We start from the raw sequence: 20639 nt of genomic DNA, 5'->3' as shown, positions 1-20639 counted from the left end.
TGGTGGGCCACTGTGAGATACAGGAAGCTGGACTAGATGGGCCTATGACCTGATCCAGCGGGGCTGTTCTTATGTTCTTATAAAAAGCAGTAACATCAACATACGTATGAGTTTCCGCTTGGAAGAAGATGAAACTGGAATTTATTGAGAATGCAGGTCTGGTCCTGGTGCAGCTGCACAGGGCTTTCTACCTGAAGTTGAGTGCATCTGTTTCAGATTGGACTTTTTTCCCACCTCTTCCCCAACTAACTAGGAATGCATTTGTGCAGATGATGGCCTTTGCATTGCCCTGTATAGATTCGTCTCCTAGATTCAGCTTCTTGAATCTCCCAGAAATCAGATAATAAATTCTAGCTCCAGAATTCTGGGAGGGTATATTTCCCTTCAGGCACACTTTCTGCTTTGACTTTAAATTCAAACACTGAGTTTTGTGGTCCCTCCCAACCCCCCTCCCCCATGGCTTAGAGCTGCTTTCAATAATCCAGTAATGTCATGTTGTTGACTGTTTTTGTGATTCCATAAAGAGGAATCACACTATCTCCATGGAAGCTGGCTTCCCTTCAACCTTTTCCCTTTCTTCTTCCACCACAGGGCCAAGCTAACTGCAGTACTCCTGTGGAGCAAATGGACTATCTCTTTACTGACTATTACTTCCAGTTCTATTGGCTCTGTGAGTGAGTCTTGGGAGCACCACTGCCCTTAGAAGCTGAAAGGGCCCTCAAAACCCTTTGGACTGGATTTCTGTGAACCCCCAAGCCCTATCCTGTTGCCTCTGATCTGCAAGCTCTTCCCCTTTGGGCTCTTACCCAGTTTGGTTCTCCTTTTCTAATGGTAGGATATCAACATTAGAATGTTATGCAAGAGAATTTTGCCAAAAGCAAAGCATATTTTTTCTTGACACGCTAGCTGGATGCCATTTAGTTCTGCAAAGGCCGAACGTTATAGGGATACTGGCAGTCCTTCCTTTTTTTCTTTCTTACACTGGATTTGAAAATGCTACACTGGACTATGCCAGCGGTCAGTCAATTTGGATTCCTCAGTGTTGAGAAACACATCTCGGCTGGGAATTCATCTCAATACTCAGAGAACCAATGAAGCAGCTTTCTAAGACACTGAAATTTCTTCTTGATGCTCGGAATCCAGTTCTGAAGCTAAAACACTGGAATTCCTTCTGTAAAGGAGTGGTCTGCTTGGAAGTGTTGCAAGTCATACACTGGAGTTTCTTGCATTCAGGCTGGCAGCTGGCTGCTTCTCTCTATGTTTAACCTCTGCAGAATTCCTGGTAACACTGGAACACAGGATTGACCAGTCTTTTCAAACAGCAGCAAGTGGTGGGACAGCTATAAAATTCCTCTCTGGCTTTTCCTTTTTTGCCATATATTTACATTCCAAGGAGGGCAGGAAGCTTACAAATGCCACTCTCCAAGTCTCAGGCAGGCAGTTTGCTCCAGTGTGCCTTATTTTTTTCAGAGTTGGAGGATGCTTCTATGGAAGCTAGTAGTTGTGAGTTTCTTCACCCCACTCAACCTGAGGACATGTCTCTCTGGGCTTTGCCTCTGACCTTTATACTTTGGGGGTTGTTATACATACTGGGGGTTCCTCCCATCAGAAACAGCAAAAATGGGTCTGTCCCAAGAATCTGTGACAAAGAGCACTATGGCAGAGCCCAAGCTCAGCATAATCCTTGTACCAGAGACTGAAGGAGATACCTACTCGACACTAAAAATATTCAGGCTGTAAAGATCCCCTAGAGGTCTTTGCCAGGTAGCAAACAAAACAGTTTTCACTCCAGTCTGAGTATCTTTGGAATTCTGAGATATTTGGGTTAACTTACTGTTACAAGGTCTTAACTTGCTAAACCACTGATATTTTTGTTTGTATGTTTGTTTAAAAATCCAGCTGTTTTAATGATTGATCTACTTGTCTCTCATAGGAAACCAAAGCGGACTGGTGCTGAGCATCAGCCTGCACCCAGACACTGTATGGGATGCTGGGAGGAGCTAAGACAGATGTCCAGGCACAACCAGTCTTCATAGCAGACTTTTACCTGCCATCCAAAGGGAGAAAGGATAGGACCTATTCAGTCAGGTTTTGGCTCTTCATGAATTAGGGTATGCATAATAGTAAGAAGAGCTGCATTGAGAGGGAAGGTGAGTGAGAAGAGAAGGGATGAAAGAAGTTAGCAAGCTCCTGGTTCTGCTTTCTGATATAAGTTTAGAGTTCACATATATAAACATTCCTGCCTTTGGCATTGTCTGATCACCCAGGCTTTAAATCAGCCTGTTGTGAAAGAGGCAAATGTGTTAAGTCATTTCTGCCCAACGTTGCATATATGCAACAGGAACCAAATGTGTACACCTGTGGGCCAGGCAAAAATGGATTAAGCAGGGATTCAGACTGTGTACCTTTTATATTTGGTAAAAGGTGCAATAGTCCCTGTGTTCTTGGACTGAGCTGCCATTTAATTACTGTTAATTGAATTGCTAGGTGGGCAAGCCCTTGATTTGTTTCCAAGGCCATCACCAGTTCTGTATACTTGTCGCTCCAACTTCCTATAGTTTCCCTCTTCCCAGAGAACTCTGAAAATTGTAGTTCTATAGCAGTTAAGGGTCTCTAGCTGAATTTGTCAGTATTTCACTAGCCTAAGGATCCCAGGATTCTTTGGGTGAAACCATGACAGTTAAAGTGGTCTGAAAGCTGAAGAGGCTTTTATATAGATTATATAAAAGATTTATAAAGTGGCTTTATAAATTTGCTCTCAGTGTCTGTTAGTACTCTGATCATGCCTTCTGCATATGCATGCGTATGAGGAGAACCACAAGGAAAAATGACAATAGACTATGGCATCAGCATTCATTGGGAGCAGTGGTGATGGAAACAAACACTGGAGTGAGGAAGATGCACATGTCTGATCTCGGAAGCTAAGCAGGGTCAGGCCTGGTTAGTACTTGGATGGGAGACCGCTTGGGAATACCGGGTGCTGTAAGCTTATACCATCATCTTTCAAGACTGAAGGTTGCCAACCATTTCAGCAGTCCACTCAGAGAGCCTTGATGAGCCTGTGGGGAATGTAAAGAAAATACAGTGCAGTTACAGCATAGACACCACCAGATTGCACTGTTGTCCAAAACAAATGGCAATGGTGACAATGGGATCAGCGCTTCATATGCAGAGTTTGGTAACCTACGAATGCACATGACTCAGGAGAACTGTGCCAGTCAAGGTCACTACAGTGTTTAGACTGGAGTGTATAAGTTGTGAATGCCATTTAGTGCCAGATTGAATGTGTAAGTGAGCCATTTTAAAACTTAACTTACACTTCAGCCAAGCTAGCTTTTTTATGTGCATGTGAATTTAACAATGCAATCCTTTGCATATTTACTTGGAACAGAGTTCAATAGGACTTACTCCCAGGTAAGTGTGTATAGGACTGCAGCCTAAATGTCTCTTATGAAAACAGACACTAGATGCTTGAACTGCAAATACTAATTTAGATATTACTTGTGAAGACACCCTGCGACCACCAAAAATGTAAGATAGTGGAGAATCACAGCCACCCTCACTCCTCCAAGTCACCCCCTACAGCCCCTGCTTCTTTCTCTACCCATTGTTTTCTCCTTCTCTGTGATCTTGAGGAACCCTTTGGGGCCCCACAAAATTGACTTCTGCCACTGTTTACTATTCTCTTTCCCCCCCCCTAAACTGCTGGAGGGAGGCAAAAATTACCTTGAATTGTTATCATTTGTTAGTATTACCTTGAATTGTTTTGGAGTCTTAATTTGACATGCACATCTCACCATCCTTGAATAGAAATTTGCTGCTGTTTTTAGTCTCAGAATAATAAACATTAAAAGGGTAATCTTTCATGAGTTTATGAGGGGCCATGGGAATAGATCAAAAATCCAGTTAGCTATATATATATATGACAGTGACTAGTATAAGATTTGCAAAAGGAAATGCTTGAAAAACTACAGGGAAGCACTGGACTGTCCACCTACCACATGGTAGGTGGCTCGCATACATAGGGTCAGGTTAGCTCCCCTAGCCTTAATCTCTCCCAAGATTAACCTACAAAGCAAATGATGCAGCAGTTTAATTTACTAACAATCTGCATTCATTGTGCTAAAAGTACTATACCACGGAAGTAGTTGTGCCATCCAACTAATTCCATTGGTTGCTGGTGGTTCACAGCTGCATACTTGCCAGGTTTGCTCACTTATTTAGCATGTAGTCTCCTTGGGAGCCTGCTTCTCTGTCTACCACTGGTGGATGTGCTTTGAAGCACACAGCTCTGTTCCAAAATGTTTTTCCTTTCTAGGATTAATCAGCCATGAAGGTGTGGTAGCAAACACATGCTCACCATGCAGCACTGACAACCCTCGAACCAGAACTCCCAATTCCCTAGCAGTACAAAGTAGAGATTAGCTAAGAAAGCACTCCTTACTTCCCTCTGGCTTCTAAAGTCTTGTGTACCAACCACCTGTTATTACCATAGGAGTTGGAGTGTTACTAGAGCAGCATGAGAGATGCAGCAGCACCAGTTCTTCCCATGCTACTAGGTCATGTTCAGAAGCCTAACCCCATACTACAGGACCTCATTGTGCAACTCCTCCTTATGCCCCCATTAACTTAAGTTTCCTGAGCACTGACATTGGGGTGGGGAGGAACTGCAGCAAAGGTTCCCCATGTGCTCCTTGTGCTATGTGATAGCATGGAAAGAAGTGGCATTCCAGTGGTTCATCACTGGAATAACATGACTGCAGGCTTTGGGAGACGGGAGAATCTATTCTTCCCTCTTGATCTTGAGAGGCATCTTAAGGCTCTTGGTCCTGGTGCGGACTCTCTTGGCTACTGGAGGAAGGAATAAATCTGTCCTTCCCAGCATCAGCAGACCAGAAATGCTCCCTTGCTATGGACTGATAGAAAGGAGGCTGTAGCCTGTTGGTGTAGAACCAACTGATTAAAAACAATCTGGTGAGGACATTCTCATTTTGACCAGACTATCCCCTCACTCCCAAAGTATAACCAAACCATCACCCATGATTTGTTTCTTTAAGATGAGGGCAGGAGGGACCTAGTGACATCAGAAGTAAATTTAACCAATCGCTTTTCTCCCGGTGTACTACATGAAATCAGAGAGAAGGGCATCAGACATTTACACTGGAAAATTTACATCAATCTTGTCTCTGAGGCTCTGATATGTATAATCCATGGTAACAAGTAGTGCTCTTTACATCACAATTGTAATGGTTTAGGTTGAAGAATGCTATAACCATTTAATGTGCCTATTACCACCTTTGTGTCCCAAAGTGCTTCACAGTATTGATGTGTGGGGGGGGGGGGAGAGGTAAGGAATCAGGGCAAGAAAACAGGAGTTTTAGTCAGTTAATAGTTGTGCATGTTTCAAAAGATGATACAAGTACATCAGCTGGCTTGGCTAGCTGCAGTGATTTGCCCAGCTTGCCTGTCTCAAGACATGTTCTCATTACAGCAGTTAACTGTAATGTGACCTTGTTATTTGCAGGGATTGGTTGCAGGACCCACCCCTGCAGATACATGGATATGTGTATATGCAAATCCACACCACTTCTGATCTGATGAACTAACTGGAAGTGGCTTTTTGAGGCCTATTAAGACTCGAAGAGACCTCAGTGGATCTCAGAAAGCCTGATGGAGGCCTTGGAAAGCCACTTTCAATGTGACGAGCAAACTGGAAGTGGTTTTCCCCTGGTATCTATGGCATCTGTAGTGAGTCAAATCCACAGATGCCAGATTCATGGATAGTGAGGATGCACTGTACTCTCCCAAAACAGAAGAGTAAAGGGTCCCAAGTTGGTGCTTCCACCCTAACAGGCAGTCCTCTTCCCCTAGATTTGGATCATGAAGTTGGACCTCTCTCTAGTTAGCTGGGGGGGAGGGGCGGCAAGAGAATGATCAGACAGAAAACAAGCATTGATAGGAAGCCAACTTTTAAAGTGTGGCTGTTTTTCAGGGCTGGGAATGAGTTTTCAAAGAAAAATTCATAAGCCTTTTTAAACCTCTTATTGTTAAAGCTTAAAGCCTGTAAATAGAAGTTTGTGCCACCACTGTGAGCCTTAAGGAAGATAAAGCACTAATTTGTTTTTGTTTAAATGTTGCTATCACAGCTTTAATTACTGTATATTGTTCATGATTTCAGTCATACACTTAGCAGGTACTATATTAATGAAGTTTATATTGTTGTCTTGCTTTGGTGGAGGATCAGTGTGGCTGCTTTTCCCCCTACCATCTTTCTGATTTGTATTTATATTTTGTTTTTGGGTTTTGTTTGTTGGAGTACTCATGCTCAGGACTCCTTTCTTTCTGTTTGCTTATGTAGACCTTTATTCATAAAAAATGTACCTATATAAATAAATATATAAGTATACTACTTTGTATTCAAGATTGGCTCATGTCATCTTCCTCAATCTCATGGGATGGACAAAAACAGTTTTAACAATCTGAGCCCCAATCCAACTAGAGCAAGTCATGCTTAAGTCCCAAAAGCGGTGGAACGCGTTAGACACAACTATCTGAAACCACATTGGTTTCACATTGGACATGCAGCCTAAGACCCAGATGATCTTAACTAGAAGTAAATCCCATTGATTTTGGGGGGCTTGCTCCCAAATAAGTACACATAAAAGTGCAACCTTAGTATGACTAGGGCAGCAATCCTATATGCACTTAGCTAGGGGTAAGCCTCTTTGAACACAATAGGAATGCCTTTTGAGCAAAAATGCATAGAATTGCAATGTAACTTTACCTGGATTGGAGCTGTGGTATGCTGCTAGCTGCAAGAAACGTTTTGAGTTTTTTTGTTTTTGTTTTATGCACTGTGTGTTTTGACTGTAACTGCTCGTTAAAAAGCAGCATACACATTCCTTCCTTTAGACCACTGGTTCTCACAGGTGGTTCACAAGAGCCTAAGAAGTGGTCTGAAAAGTCTCAGGAAAAAGGATTGCCTTTGATCACTTCCAGCGCGCTGCCCATGGACCACTGAAGAGGGTGAAGAATGAACTGCCCATAGCCAGCAACAGAAGAGGCAACCCACAAATCTTCACTATAAATAATGCATCTAATAAATCTCTAATTATTACAAATTGTATTTTGTGTGCAAAGGGGTGGGGATTACACACAGAACCTATGGGGGGTACAGGGGGTAATTTGTACCTAGGCCCAAAGTGAAAAGAGGGACCGGACCCCAGGAGCTAAAGAAGGGCCAGAACTTTCCTGGGATCTTATTTTCCAATCTCACCTGGACTTGTTGCCCACTTGGCATGCTGGATGCAAGCCATATGTGCTGGGTTAAGGAATGCATACAGGACTCTCCCGAACACTGAAAATCTGAGAGGAAACTGGCCTGCTACAGTAGCTATTTGGCTTTTAGATCTGCTTACCATGAGGGACTATATCAAGGACACAGCTGTAGAACTATAGCTGCTACAGAAGTAGGTTTCGATACATACAGGACACTTTCCATTCTAGTGTGAGCCTAAACATTTATGCTAATTTTCCTATGATTTTCTATTTTTTAGAGCCTTAGTAGTGTGTTTGGTTTTCTGTATTACTACATTTGGACTCTACATTGGGAAGCATAGAACCCTTCCTGCTGTTTCACCCCCTCCCTACCCCACCCCTGCTGCCACCCTCCCCTACTCTGTTTTACCCCTCCCCCTTTGGGAAAGGGCCCAAAAGAAGCACTGCACCCCCTGATAAAATTCCTCTTGGAGGCACTGGTTGCATGTGGCCCATGCCAATTCCAGTTTTTGTCTCAGTAGTTCACAGGCTCCTAAAGGTTGGGAATCACTGCTTTAAACCTAGAACAGAACCAGGAAAAGCTTATTTGCCTTCCAAGCATACTAGTGAAATGCAGATTTTCATTCCTGAAGCAGTCAGTGCAGCAAAAATAACAAGAAAACGAACTCATCACAGAATCAGCTTTATTGAAGCCTGACAGTGTGATACTTTGGGCTATAAATGTGTCTCAGGGTTATAGTCCACTCTCACAACGAATCACATTATTAAGTACAAAAATAGAAAAAGAATGAGCTTCAGTAAGGCTTCTACCTGGAACCTGAAATGAGAAAAACAGATAAATCAGACTACGTCTGCCAGACAGAAGTACATACTTTCAACCTTTCTAACAATTGTTGCTTGCTATGATAAACAGGAACATAACAAGATCAAAGCCAGACAAGAGCTTCACGAGACTCCAATCCCTAAAAACAGAGCTGCCACACACTCAGGGGTGTCAAACATAAGGCCCGGGGGCCAGATGCATCCCCCAGAAGCTTTTAATCCAGCCCTCAGGGTCTCAGCTGCTGAGGTGTTACAGCTGAAACGGCAGCCCACATGAAAATTGGGCTTACCCAAATCTTGACATATGATCAAGATTTGCATACTTTCTCTTCTGTCATTTGCAGTTAATGAGTTTATATGAGAACAGGGTCTGATTTTTGGCCATTAGCTGCTTAATGATGTCACTTTCTGCTTAATGACATCACTTCCAGCCCTCAGCTGGAGCCCTGAATGCTAATTTCGGTGCTCTGTATGAAATGAGTTTGCCACCCCTGCTCTACATAGATGGTGGTGGTTGTCGGTATGGCCCCTGCTTTATTTATATAGCCTTCTATGATTTTAGTGCTCAGGGTAACCAACAGCAATTGCCAGGGGTGTTTTTTCCTGTGAAAAACACAGAACACAAAATGAGAATTTGCGCTCAAATTGCAATATAAAACGATATTACGATCCAAACAAAAAAAACTTATTTAATGAAATAACACCACTTTTGCTTATTTTTGAGGAATCTACAAGTAGCTTTCACTAAGGCAGTGAGCCCCTGAAGTATTTCCAATGGTGGAGCAGCTGAGTAAAAGTATCCACCAGAGGGTGTGCCCATGTGCGGCAGCTGGGGCGGAAGAGACATGAGCAGGTGGGGAGAAAGTAAATGCCTGAGCAGAAGCACAGAGAAAGAGCTAAGTCTGCAGTTCCAACCTGCCTTGCTCCCTATTTGTTCTTCTTCACAGTACTGTAATCTGGAGTTCTAAACTGTGATCAGGTGACTGTGATTTGGTTTTCCCCTCTGCCCCAAGCTATTCTCACATGAAGCATGCATTTTGAAAACCAAGTAAGGCACAGGAAGCCTTTCTCTGATTTTATTTTTTCCTGTATTGTACTGCACCTTGACCTGCTTACTTTCTGTGCATTTTTTGCACATTTTATGCCATTCCAGTATGCAAAGGGAAATACAGTGATCTTAAAAAAAATTCTGCTTGTCTGTGTGGTGGTGTACTTTCAAGAAGCTTGGAAAACCAATATGTGTATATGTGTGGCAATGGTCTAAAATGATAGAGTTCACAGTTGAAATGCTGATTGTGCTATATTGTACTGTTTGTACAATTTTGAATAAGAATTTGGATAAAAATATATATTTTTATATATGCTGTATATTTTGCCCATAGAAACCCAGATGTCTGCCACTTGCCCAAAATGGTAGAACCTTGGTAGAAAATTCAACCTTGGTAGAAAACTCAAAACCTGTAATCATAATCATACATGCAAATCAAATCAGAGAGAGAATCAGGTGAAGACATCGGAGGGTGGTTCTGCTTCAGCTGAACTGTCCTGCGCACCCCCCCCCCCCCCGCACAGGTCCTCTAAACAGCAACTATCTTGTAAGGTCAGAATTATTACAGTAAAGTTTAACATATTTGCTGTTTGTTTTTTTCAATACTATAAACTGCTTTGAGGACAGAGGTCAAGAAATAGGACAAATCTATAAAAAAAATAAATTCACTCGGCTTCTGGAGTGTACAAGAATGAACTGGCTATTGTGGGAGGAATCAAGAAGCAAGAAACACTTCATCTACCAAACCAACATCAACAATTTTTAAAACTGGTCTGCACTATGACAGCTACAGCTTCACTTTTCCTGCTCATTGAAAAGGCTATCTCAAACATTTTCTGCATGACTTCAAGTACAGAGCATCTCAAGAAAACATACACACAGAGCTTCAGCTGGTGCACCAGCTGCAACCATACTTAAGTCAATCAGAACGGACCATGGTAGTCCATGCCTTAGTGACTTCATATCTGGATTACTGTAATGTGCTGTATGTGGGTTGCCCTTGAAGACTGACACTGCAGTCTGTGCAGAATGCGACAGCCTGGGTGGTTACTGGAGCTAAGAGATTTGATTGTCAGATTGCTGCTTCAGCAACTGCACTGACTACCCATTTGTTTGGGGGGTCAATTCAAGGTGCTGGTCCATCCTGGTCCAGGTTATCTGAGGGACTGCCTTCCCCCATACATTCTGGCCTGCTCTCTTAGATCATCTGAGGGGGCTCTCTTACAAGTGCCGTCTTTGTCTCAAGTTAGAGCAGTGGTTCTCAAACTGGGGTGTCGCGATGCCCCAGCCTGAGGGCCCTGGACTCTGCCCCCTTAAAGGCCAGGGTTGCGGGATAGGCAGTGATGCGATCCCCAGGATCACGTCGCTAAGGGGGCACAGGGACTGGCATGTACTTACCAGTCCCGGCATCAGCCTCCCTGGGGGTGCATTAAGCTCTGTGCGACCCTCTGCAGGGCTCCCCGAGCTTTAGAAGACAAAAGTGAATCGATCACGCCCTGTCTCCAGTTTGCGATTGCAAACCAGAAGTGGGCAGTGATCGCTCTGCTTTCACTTACCAGTCCCTGCAGCAGCATCCCTGGACTGCTCCCCGGGGTGCGGGGAGCCCTGCGCGACCCTCTGCAGGGCTCCTCCAGCTTTCGAAAGTGAAAGCAGAGCAATCACACCCCACTTCTGGCTTGCAATCGCAAACTGGAGGCAGGGTGCACCAAAAAGTCCCCCGCTGATTTTATCATTTTTATTAATATTTTATTTACTATTTTTGTTCATTATACATTTTATTGTGGAACTTAGTAAGCCATCTTGGGCATTTGTTTTGGCACAGGAAAGGCAAGACATAAATGCTTCAAATAAATATAGTGTCAAATTATACTATAATTCACACATACCCTGCATACGGTGTACATACAACCAGTTTGTATGGACAGAACCAGTTAATTGGTTACTGAATTAGACCAAGCGTTTGAAATGTTCCCCATTAGCACTTATACACTGCTGATATCATTGATTAAGAGATTTGCAGGCATCCGCCAACATGCTAGAAGGGTTCCACACCTCTCCTCAATTGCTGCTCAATGTTTTCTACAAGGAAGCATGTATGAATCAGAGCTCATTATAATGTTTGTATGTTTTTTTGAAACACCCTGTACTTTTGCCAAAAAAGGTAGCACACACCTGATGTCATTTTGCGGTACAGGCAAGGCTATAGCTGGCCTTTATTATCTGGGTTGTTTATGTATAGAGACCTCTAGCTTTCTTGGCACAGAACTGGACATTTCTGATGAAAAATACTAACAGCCAAGCAATACAATGGCTTAAAACACAGAATCAACATTCAGCAAGCTTAATGGAAGTAAATTAATATGAAATGGAAGCACACTTTTTCTAGAGTGAAAATTTATCCTGTTGCAAGGCATTTCCTTCACAAACACCAAGGAGAAAATGGATATAGTCATCTGTTTTTAATTCAGCTTTTCCACAGGGAACCTCTTCTTGGAAGGAGGCTCATGCTGGTATGAAGAACTCAGAAAAAGAACCTTTCAATGAAGCTAGAACACTTTTAAACTTCAGACATACAAGTCCTGCAAATCTCTGTGTACAAGTTCATAAAGTTACAAAGGGTTTCCCCAACATTTATGCAATTATACAGATATGTAAAATGACCCTGGTATGCTGCAGGAGTTCTGTCCAAAGTCACGTGTCTGACTCAGAAGTGGTTACCTGTAAAGAAGTCAGATATCCACATGTCAAGAGAGTGTATATTGTGGCAGAGAGATTGGGTTCGTTCCTCATTGTCCACTATGGCACCATGGGACAATGGGGAACAGCACTGATGTTGCACACCCAGGAAACAAGAAAAGGATGATAGGGAGGCATTCTTGGAAAGGAGAAGTTTGGGTGATGGAATGGCAGTTGGGGAAAAGCAGTTGGAATGTTGGGAAAGAGCAGTTAAAAGAGACAGTTGGAAAAGAATGTGGGGGAGACAGGCAGTGGCTCTGAGGAAAAGCTGCTGAGCAAATGATTGGGAAGGGCTGATATGAAAGAGAAGCAGTCCCCGAAGACCATCTGGAGAGTCCCACTGAGGAGCAAATCTGTAGAAAACGTGTTAATACCTACCTCACTGTTGTAAAGTTTACAGTAAAATTATTTAGAAGAAACCTTACTGTGTCAGTGGGTTTGATGAGGACCAAGTGCTAACCTGACAAATCCAGTTCTTTCATAATTGTAAGGAAACAACTCATGTAAAACGTCCTTTCTTCAGTTTCCAGTAACAAGACTGACGTATCATCCATGTCAGGAAATAATTCTGAGGAGTCCTTTAGTTCCGATTTTACTAAGAAAAGTCCAGACAAACCATAAACATCCCAAAATGGATCCTTCTCCAACCTGCTTTTCAAGGGGCAAATAAAGAGTTGGGATACACTTTTTGCTTCCTTTGACTCACTTAGGGCGTAATCCTAACCGGCACTTATGCCATAAAGTACATTTGTGTCGTAAAGCATGTGCCGTAAAGCACATTTGCACCTCTGTGGCAGGAAGCTGCAGCTTCCTCCCCGCCGCTTGTGCCAGCACACCCACACCAACACAAGTGGTGAAGGTAGGCGTGGGGGAGGTGGGAGGGGGCGTTTCTGGGCAGGCATGCAGGGAGCCGGAGGTGGGGCTGGGACCTGGCAGTTATGCTGGATCCAAACCCCCGTCCCCTTCAAGCCGCTCCGCTCTCCTCTGACTTGCGCCACCTCTAGAGGTGGCACAGGTCCAAGGAGACCCATTGGGGCCAGCAGCCCTCACCCAGAGGTAAGGGGAAGCGCTTCCCCTTGCCTGTGGCTGAGCCGCAGCTGGCCAGTAACCCACGCTGGATGCAGCGCATGCCTTCTGGCTTGCCTGCTCCAGTGCAGGTTAGGATTGCGCCCTAAGCCTTTGAGGGGTACTTTTGTCCCTAGCAGAGTTAGAAGAAAATGCTAATGGCCCAACAACTGCAGCCTCCTCCACCTTCTCCTTCTCTCTGGCACCTAGCAACACAATCAGTGTCTGTTTAACCCCTTCTTTCCTGGAAACCTCCTTTCCAACTTAATTCACTTTTTCCTGGGCCACAACTTGTGTCTTAGAAGCAACAGTTTTGTTCCTGGAAAAGTTATCAAATTCTGGTTGCATCTCAGCTATACCTGACTTCTTTTCCGTAGGGACTCTACCCACTTGTTACCATTTGTTGTATTCTCCATCAGGCTTACATGGCCTTTCCTTTACCAACTCCCTGGCATGAATCTTATTCACCATCTGCAATTCTGGTTGATTTTGTCTCATCTGCAACTGACCTGCTGTGTCTACCACCTGTTGCCTTTGCTGCCAGCGAGATTGTTTTGGGGAAATTGTTTCTCTTACTAGCATTCCAGAAGGCCAGCATACATAAGTCACTCCCTTTGAGAGAATTAATCCAGTCCCATTTACCTTCCAACATATTTAGCTCCAACTTGGGAAACAGAGTTCTCATTCACCATCTCACATTTCCTTCTGCTCTATTATATCCCATCCTTACACATGGAACAGGCTCAGAGCTTACTGCTGTCCTAGCTAGCCTTCCAAAATCATAAATCACTGGCTGCTTAAATTCTCTCCTCCAGTTCCTTAGGTAAACTTCTAAAGATGCCAGGACTGTCATCTTTGGTAAACAGCTCCAATCCACTCTGCCCTCTCTGTCATTACAGGGCACATTTCTAAATCCATATTCCTCATCTGAGGTTCTTTGTAAATCAGTAAAATCCTCAATCTCTCCTCAAGTTGTAAGTGATTTTACTTTCTCTCTTCCTCTTGGAACTTTGGGGTTTTCTCCATAACATTGTTTCTCTACCTGCTGCATCAACTTCACCTGTCTCTCCCCAACTCATCAATTTGCTGCTACATTACTTGCGTTCACTGTAGAAGGTACTTCACCATTCTTTCTCCAAATCTCTATAATAATTACAATCGTCTTCTTCCTGCTCAGTTTCCTATCTTTCTTCAGAGACTCCACTGGTTGACAAAGCTCCTGCAATTCTTATTGCAACAGGTTTGCTCTATCTCCCCTGAACAAAATTGTCCAGTATCCCCACTTCCTTCTCACCTCTGCCTTTTGTCTGTCCATAACTTATCCCTGTAGACCTGTACTGGTGGTTGCTTCCATTGCACCAACTGTTGCTTTATTCCTTGTTCCCTGTCCTCTTTTGCACTTGGAAAATTCATCATAGCCTCCATCTCTGATAACTTCTGTTCCTTTTTCTTCACTTCAACCTCCTTCCACCATCTTTTCATAGTCTCCCAATACCAACGCTTCATTTCCTCATAAAAAGATAATGTGGTGATGCTATTCATGCCGCCCTCAGCACTATCTTCAAATGTCACTGCTGCAGCTTCAGCCAGCACATTCAATGATACAAGAGTTTCCATATCCAATACTGTAGACCTCACTAATTTTACTATGCTCTAGACTTCATTACCAACTGTGAAGTTAATGGGGAAAAAGCACCCCCAAATAATCTCAACATTGCCACTATGTCATGCTAAAGAGATAATGAAATCCCCTTTTTGCCACTTGGTAACATTATTTCAGCCACAATGTATAACATTGCGCTTGTCAGGTTAGTGCTTGGTCCCCATCAAACCACACTGACACAATAGAATTTCTTCTAAATAATCTTACTATAAATTTTACAACAGTGAGGTAAGTATTAACATATTTTCTACAGGAGGTTTGTTCCTCACAGTGGGACTTCCCAGATGGTCTTCAGGGAATGGTTCTCCTATACCTCAGCCCTTCCCAACCATCTGCTCAGCAGCTTTTCCTCAGAGCCACTGCTTGTCCCTCCCACATTCTTTTTCCAACTATCTCTTTTAACTGCTCTTTCTGAACATTCCAACTGCTTTACTTCAACTGCCATTCCACCACACAAACTTGTCCTTTCCTAGAATGTCTCCCTGTTCTTCCAATCCTTTTCTTGCTTCCTGGGTGTGCAACATCAATGCTGTTCCCCACTATCCCCTGGCGCCACAGTGGACAATGCACAATGAACCCAATCTCTCTGCCCTAATACACTCTTGACACCACACATTTAAAATAACTGTACAAGGCTTATCAAACGTATTGGACTGCTTACTGTCACTGTGAATAGCACAACCTATTCCTATGTCCTAACATTTATGTCTTACCAGGGAGAAGGTGCTCCTGATTTATTATCACACATAGATTCCAACCCAAAGTAGTAGGAAAAGAACTCCAAAGCCCATGAAGAGTGATGCCACCAGGGAGATCAGCAGCTCCTTGTAAATGTCTCGAGTGTACTTGGTGGAAGTCACTTCATAGCTGAGGAATCAATTAAAGCAACAACCAAACATAGGATAAAGGCCAGACAATGAACACTGATGCAGTCACAAAAAACACAAAGCCTTATTCCTCAATACAGTTGTGACTTCTTTACTGTCCCACTGCCTATAGCAGCAGTCTGCTATGCAAAAATTAAGTGAGTGAAACTTTTCCAAGCATGGAGACAAACAATGGGAAAAGCTCAGCCAGCTTAATTGCGTATAACTGACTGCTGAAAACAAATCAGGAACCAGGAAAAAGGTGGCAACTCTATTACCAGAAACACTATTAAATATACATTCTCAATTTCACCTTTCTGTATTTTATATAAGTAAACCAATGTAGGCACCACACATTCAAGAAATTAAATGTCAGCACCACTATCCCTGACCTCCATTAATGCTCTTATCACATCTGGACCAGACTACTGTAACAAGCACTCTGTGGGGTTGCTCTGAGGACAGCTTGCTTCAGAAAAGGCCCTGTGCTTTGAGACTGCAATGGGATGAAGTCACTAGGGCAGTGGTTCCCAATCTTCTTAGCATCCGGACCCTCTTTTTAAAACAACACTCTGTGGGGGCCCACCTAGCTTCACGACACTTAAAAAAAACCATTTCACCTTTCCACCTGCCTCCCCACCCACCGCACGTCCCTGCAGGCAACGCAGGCGACTCAGGCGCCGGCCGTGGCGCAGTCGCTGCCGAGGATACACGAAGAACCAGGCGGTGAAGAACATGCCGATGGCCAGCAGCACCACGGTGAGGTGGGGGAACACGGCCGGGTTCACCGGGCTGGTGTATCTGCTCATCGTCTCCAGCTCCTGGTGCGGGCGGGGGAAGAAGAAGAAGGCGCGCAGTTAGGACCGGCTTCGCAAGGTCGCCCCGGGCCCTCCCGCCCCTCTGCAGGGTCTCCCAGTCCCACCGCCGGCGGGGGGGGGCAGGTGCCCAGACCCTCACCATGGCTCTAGGAGCACCCTCTCTCTCTCTCTCTTCACAGGCGGCGGAAGGACACGTCCCTGTCTTCGTGCTCAACTCCGCCCCTTCCAGAGACTCCACCGGCCGCCTTCCGTTCTCTTCGTCAGAACCGTTGGCGCGAAGCCTGCCGGGAGTTGTAGTACACTCGACGCAAGGGCGGGGAGGGAAGCCCCGAGAGCGAACTAGTAGTTGGCAACCTTCAGTCTCGAAAGACTATGGTATCGCGCTCTGAAAGGTGGTTCTGGAACAGCATCTAGTGTGGCTGAAAAGGCCGAGTCGGGAGAGCGAACTACATCCCCCAGAAAGGACCTGCCTTGACTCCGCCCAGCAATCCTCCGGTCAGCCTGAGCGCGGGATTCGGAAGGCGCTGAGCGGAAAGGGGTAGGTGGCGACCGCGGGGTGTTCGGGAAGGCGGCGCGTGCGGCAGGAGCGGCAGCAGGTGAAGGCTGAGGGGGAGGAGGGCGGGTCACGGCTGGCACTGCTGCTCTTCTGAGAGGCACGCGCGGAGGGAGGTCGAGCGCTGCGGGCTTTTTGGGGGGGCAGCCAAGCCGCGGCTGAGGAAGAGACCCTGCCGGAGCCTCGGCTGGAGCAAGGCAGAGCGGGCGGCTGCGGCCCGCGTTGCGGAGCCTCCCTGGTGGGTTATTTGGGGCGCAGCACCCGAGGAGAGGCTTCCTGGTTGCCTTTCTCGGGAGGCCGCGCCCAGAGCCGTGCAGGCTCCAGCAGTGCGGGTTTCTCGCCGCTCGGTTCCGCCCCGCCCCCGAGCTGAGGCCTGCTGGACTCCAGGGACGTGCGGTGGGTGGGGAGGCAGGTGAGGCAGAGCCTCCCCACTGGGGTCCTTCGGAAAGCGCCCGGCACCCACCACCCACGCGCAGAGCGTTCCTGCTGGCTGCCCTGTTGTTCCCGCAGGGCACGGGCGTTGCAGTCCACGCGGGACAGGAGGAGGAAGAAAGCGGCTGTCGCTCCTGCTTTTAGTCTTTATGCTGAAGCGCTGCGCTGCTGTGTTCAGAGTGGCTTAGAATAGAATAGGACCCATAGAAATGAAAGGAACCTTATTGCATAGAACAGATAACGTGCTAGTTCCCAAACTAGGTCGGACCGACTGGTGGGTCACCCAATGTTTGGTGTTCACTAAGGGCTGGGCAGAGCCTCCTGTGCAAACACAGGTAATGGCAGGATCAGATCAGCAATTGCATCAAGCGCTGAGGCTATTCACAAATTACATAGCTGCTAATTGCCCTTCAAAAAACTCAACTCCTGGGGTTTCCAGGGAGGAGAGCTCCTGCAGTTTGTGAGCTTGTATAAGTATAGGGAGATGAGTCTGTCTTACTTGATGCTCCCAAATAAAGAATACAAAAAAACTCCAGATTTTATGTTTTTTTTATTTTTCTGGGGAGAAATGTGGGAAAAGAAGCATTCGTTAAAGTCCACTAGGGCTGCTTCGTTTTGAAAATTGAGCCCTAAAACTGTAGTGAAAAATATTTACTTAAATCAAAGAACTTAAAACATCACCACTGGAAGTAAATTGCCTTATAGATAGTTTGAAAACAGTGTTATTTACTCAGAAGTAAGCCCACTGTGGTCAGTAAGACTTAGGTTATAATTCTATCTTAACTCTATTTATAGATCCTATATCCTACCACCAGACAAATGGGGATGTCTAAACCTATTCCTTAATTGATTTAGGCCCAATCCTGTCCAACTTTCCAGTGCCAGTGCAGCTGTGCCAGCAGGTATGTGCTGCATCCTGTGGTGAGGAGTCAGTCACAGAGGCCTCCTCAAGGTAAGGAAATATTTGTTCTCTTATCTTGGGGCTGCATCAGTGATGGAAAGTTGGATAGGATTGGGCCCTTAGTCTCTTCTTCCTGCAAGTCATTCGTACTTGTTCTGACCAACTGAACTTTTTCTGGTAGTGAAACTTTTATAGCTTGTCTTCTGTATTTCTTTGAAATTTCATTTAACCTAAATGTATATATGTTAATTGACTGAGGGTGCAAACCTAACCCCTTATGCCAGTGCTTTCCAGCACTGGCATAGCGGTGCCAATGGGACATGTGCTGCATCCTGCAGTTGGGTGTCACTCATGGAGGCCTCCTCAAACTAAGGGAATGTTTGGTTCCTTACCTCAGAGCTGCATTTCCCTTATGTCAGTACTGGAAAGCATTGAGATAAGGGGTTAGGATTGCACCCTCAAGTGAACATAGTTTATTAACCCTAACTGAGACTGTACAGCTTGTTTTCCTGTTTCCTAGGAAGTTATTTCTTTAAGTATTAATGACTCATCGTGTTTGGTTTTTGGCTTTGTAGGTTTCTCTTCAGATTCAATCTTCTGCTTGGGTTTTGTTGCCAGGATGGGAATTCATGGTTTGGCCAAACTGATTGCAGATGTAGCTCCTGGTGCCATTCGAGAGAATGACATTAAAAGTTACTTTGGCCGGAAGGTGGCCATTGATGCATCTATGAGTATCTACCAGTTCTTGATTGCTGTGCGGCAGGGAGCTGACATGCTGCAGAATGAAGAAGGTGAGACCACAAGCCATTTGATGGGCATGTTCTACCGCACCATCCGCATGGTTGAAAATGGCATCAAGCCTGTCTATGTCTTTGATGGCAAACCCCCACAGTTGAAGTCAGGTGAGCTGGCCAAGCGTACCGAGCGCCGAGCTGAGGCAGAGAAGCAACTGGAAGAGGCCAAGGAGGCAGGTGAAGAGGAAAATGTTGAAAAGTTCAGCAAGAGGTTGGTTAAGGTGACAAAGCAGCACAATGATGAATGCAAGAAGCTGCTGACCCTGATGGGCATTCCTTATGTAGAAGCCCCTGGAGAAGCTGAAGCCAGCTGTGCTGCTCTGGTGAAAGCAAGCAAGGTTTATGCAGCTGCTACTGAGGATATGGACTGCTTGACTTTTGGTAGCCCTGTGCTGATGCGACATCTTACAGCCAGCGAGGCAAAGAAGTTGCCCATCCAGGAATTCCACTTAAATCGCATTCTTCAGGACATGAACCTGACTCAGAAGGAGTTTGTGGACCTTTGCATATTGCTGGGTTGCGACTACTGTGAGAGTATTCGTGGCATCGGGCCCAAGCGTGCTGTGGAACTCATCAAGCAGCACAAGAGCATAGAAAAGATTGTGCAGCAAATTGATACCAAGAAATATTCTCTGCCAGAGAATTGGCTCCACAAGGAGGCACAACAGCTCTTCTTAGAGCCTGAAGTTGTCGACCCAGAAGCTGTGGAACTGAAGTGGGGTGAGCCAAATGAGGAAGGGCTTGTCAGTTTTTTGTGCGGGGAGAAGCAGTTCAATGAAGAAAGGATCCATAATGGAGTGAAAAGGCTGAGCAAGAGTCGCCAGGGTAGCACTCAAGGCCGACTGGATGACTTCTTTAAGATCACTGGCTCCATCACTTCAGCCAAGCGCAAAGAACCAGAACCCAAGGGACCTGCCAAGAAGAAAGCAAAGGGGAGTGTTGCAGCAACCTCAAAGCTCAAAAGAGGAAAATAACTTAATTTTTAGAACCTCATTGGGTCCCTTCCACTCCTGATGGCAACAAAATACCTACAAATTCACTGCAGTAGCCTGCTTGTAACTCTGTTGTAGTCAAAAAGCAGCACAGCTGTTGCCAGACCTTCCACTTAGCCTAGCTTGACATATGACACACAAATGTTCTTAATAATAAAGAGCACTGCTCTAAGTGTTTGCAGTGTCCAGCCAAGGCTGGCAGTGCTACTGAGAAACCCAGGGGGCCTCACCACACTCAGTGTGGTGAACTATTGGCCAGATATAGCATGAGACTGAGTCCATCTTTACTAGCCCTGCCATGTTTGGAGACATTCTAATTGTAGTTTCCAATAAATATTGATTATTCTGCTGTTCCTACTTTGACGTACTGCTTGCCACTGTCAAAGCGAATTGTGTGAAATTGATTGTATAGCTCTGCTAAAAAACTAATGAAGTAGACAAAAAAGAAGGTTGCTAATTTGTAGCACAGTTTGCTAAATAGATCAAATGTGGCCATTTAGTCCTCATTAGATAGGATTGCTGCAAAGGCTTCTGCACCGTCTTGGTCACATTGGTGACCATATTGGTATTGCTCTTGCCAGCTAAAAGAACAAATGCAGGGATTAAATTGGTAGATACTTTTATCAAATGAATTCATGCTGTGAGGAGTTTTAAAAAAACATTTTGAAACA

General features: G+C 45.0%; 3 protein-coding genes across 6 annotated transcripts in view; 2 read left to right on the top strand and 1 right to left on the bottom strand.

The window, feature by feature from the left end:
- The window catches only part of MYRF (myelin regulatory factor), a 64373-nt gene extending 57764 nt beyond the window's left edge, over positions 1 to 6609 (top strand). The window contains exon 26 of the mRNA XM_066619786.1: positions 592 to 6609. Within this exon, the coding sequence (XP_066475883.1) occupies positions 592 to 678 (87 nt within the window). The 3' untranslated portion in view covers positions 679 to 6609. The remainder of the gene's footprint in view (positions 1 to 591) is intronic.
- Positions 6610 to 7944: 1335 nt separating this feature from the next.
- On the bottom strand, positions 7945 to 16544 carry TMEM258 (transmembrane protein 258). 2 transcript variants are annotated; one of them, XM_066611250.1, is made up of 4 exons: positions 16436 to 16543; positions 16190 to 16299; positions 15326 to 15479; positions 7945 to 8095 (listed from the first exon to the last, which is right to left on the bottom strand). In XM_066611250.1, exons 1-3 carry the CDS (start codon positions 16436 to 16438, stop codon positions 15353 to 15355), a joined length of 240 nt encoding a protein of 79 aa, XP_066467347.1. In that variant the 5' UTR covers positions 16439 to 16543; the 3' UTR covers positions 7945 to 8095; positions 15326 to 15352. The 2 variants fall into 2 exon arrangements, with proteins under 2 accessions (XP_066467347.1, XP_066467349.1); XM_066611252.1 differs by lacking the exon at positions 7945 to 8095 and adding an exon at positions 9485 to 11866 and having other exon boundaries at positions 16436 to 16544.
- A 31-nt stretch (positions 16545 to 16575) lies between these two features.
- Positions 16576 to 19985, top strand: FEN1 (flap structure-specific endonuclease 1). Of its 3 annotated transcripts, XM_066611249.1 has the most exons (3): positions 16576 to 16834; positions 18137 to 18233; positions 18758 to 19985. In XM_066611249.1, exon 3 carries the CDS (start codon positions 18802 to 18804, stop codon positions 19948 to 19950), a length of 1149 nt encoding a protein of 382 aa, XP_066467346.1. In that variant the 5' UTR covers positions 16576 to 16834; positions 18137 to 18233; positions 18758 to 18801; the 3' UTR covers positions 19951 to 19985. The 3 variants fall into 3 exon arrangements, with proteins under 3 accessions (XP_066467346.1, XP_066467344.1, XP_066467345.1); XM_066611247.1 differs by lacking the exon at positions 18137 to 18233; XM_066611248.1 differs by lacking the exons at positions 16576 to 16834; positions 18137 to 18233 and adding an exon at positions 16839 to 16892.
- Positions 19986 to 20639: the final 654 nt, after the last annotated feature.

This window comes from Tiliqua scincoides, chromosome 1, assembly GCF_035046505.1.
Source record: "Tiliqua scincoides isolate rTilSci1 chromosome 1, rTilSci1.hap2, whole genome shotgun sequence".
NCBI lineage: Eukaryota > Metazoa > Chordata > Lepidosauria > Squamata > Scincidae > Tiliqua > Tiliqua scincoides.
This window is presented reverse-complemented; position numbering and strand designations above follow the sequence as displayed.

Bases quoted from the DNA above. Each gene is read 5' to 3' on its own strand.
- TMEM258 (XM_066611252.1), bottom strand. The intron at 15,480-16,189 runs GTATCCTCGGCA...TTGATTCCTCAG, and splicing joins TTCACCGCCTGGTTCTTCGT to CTATGAAGTGACTTCCACCA.
- FEN1 (XM_066611247.1), top strand. From the start codon at position 18,802: ATGGGAATTCATGGTTTGGCCAAACTGATTGCAGATGTAGCTCCTGGT.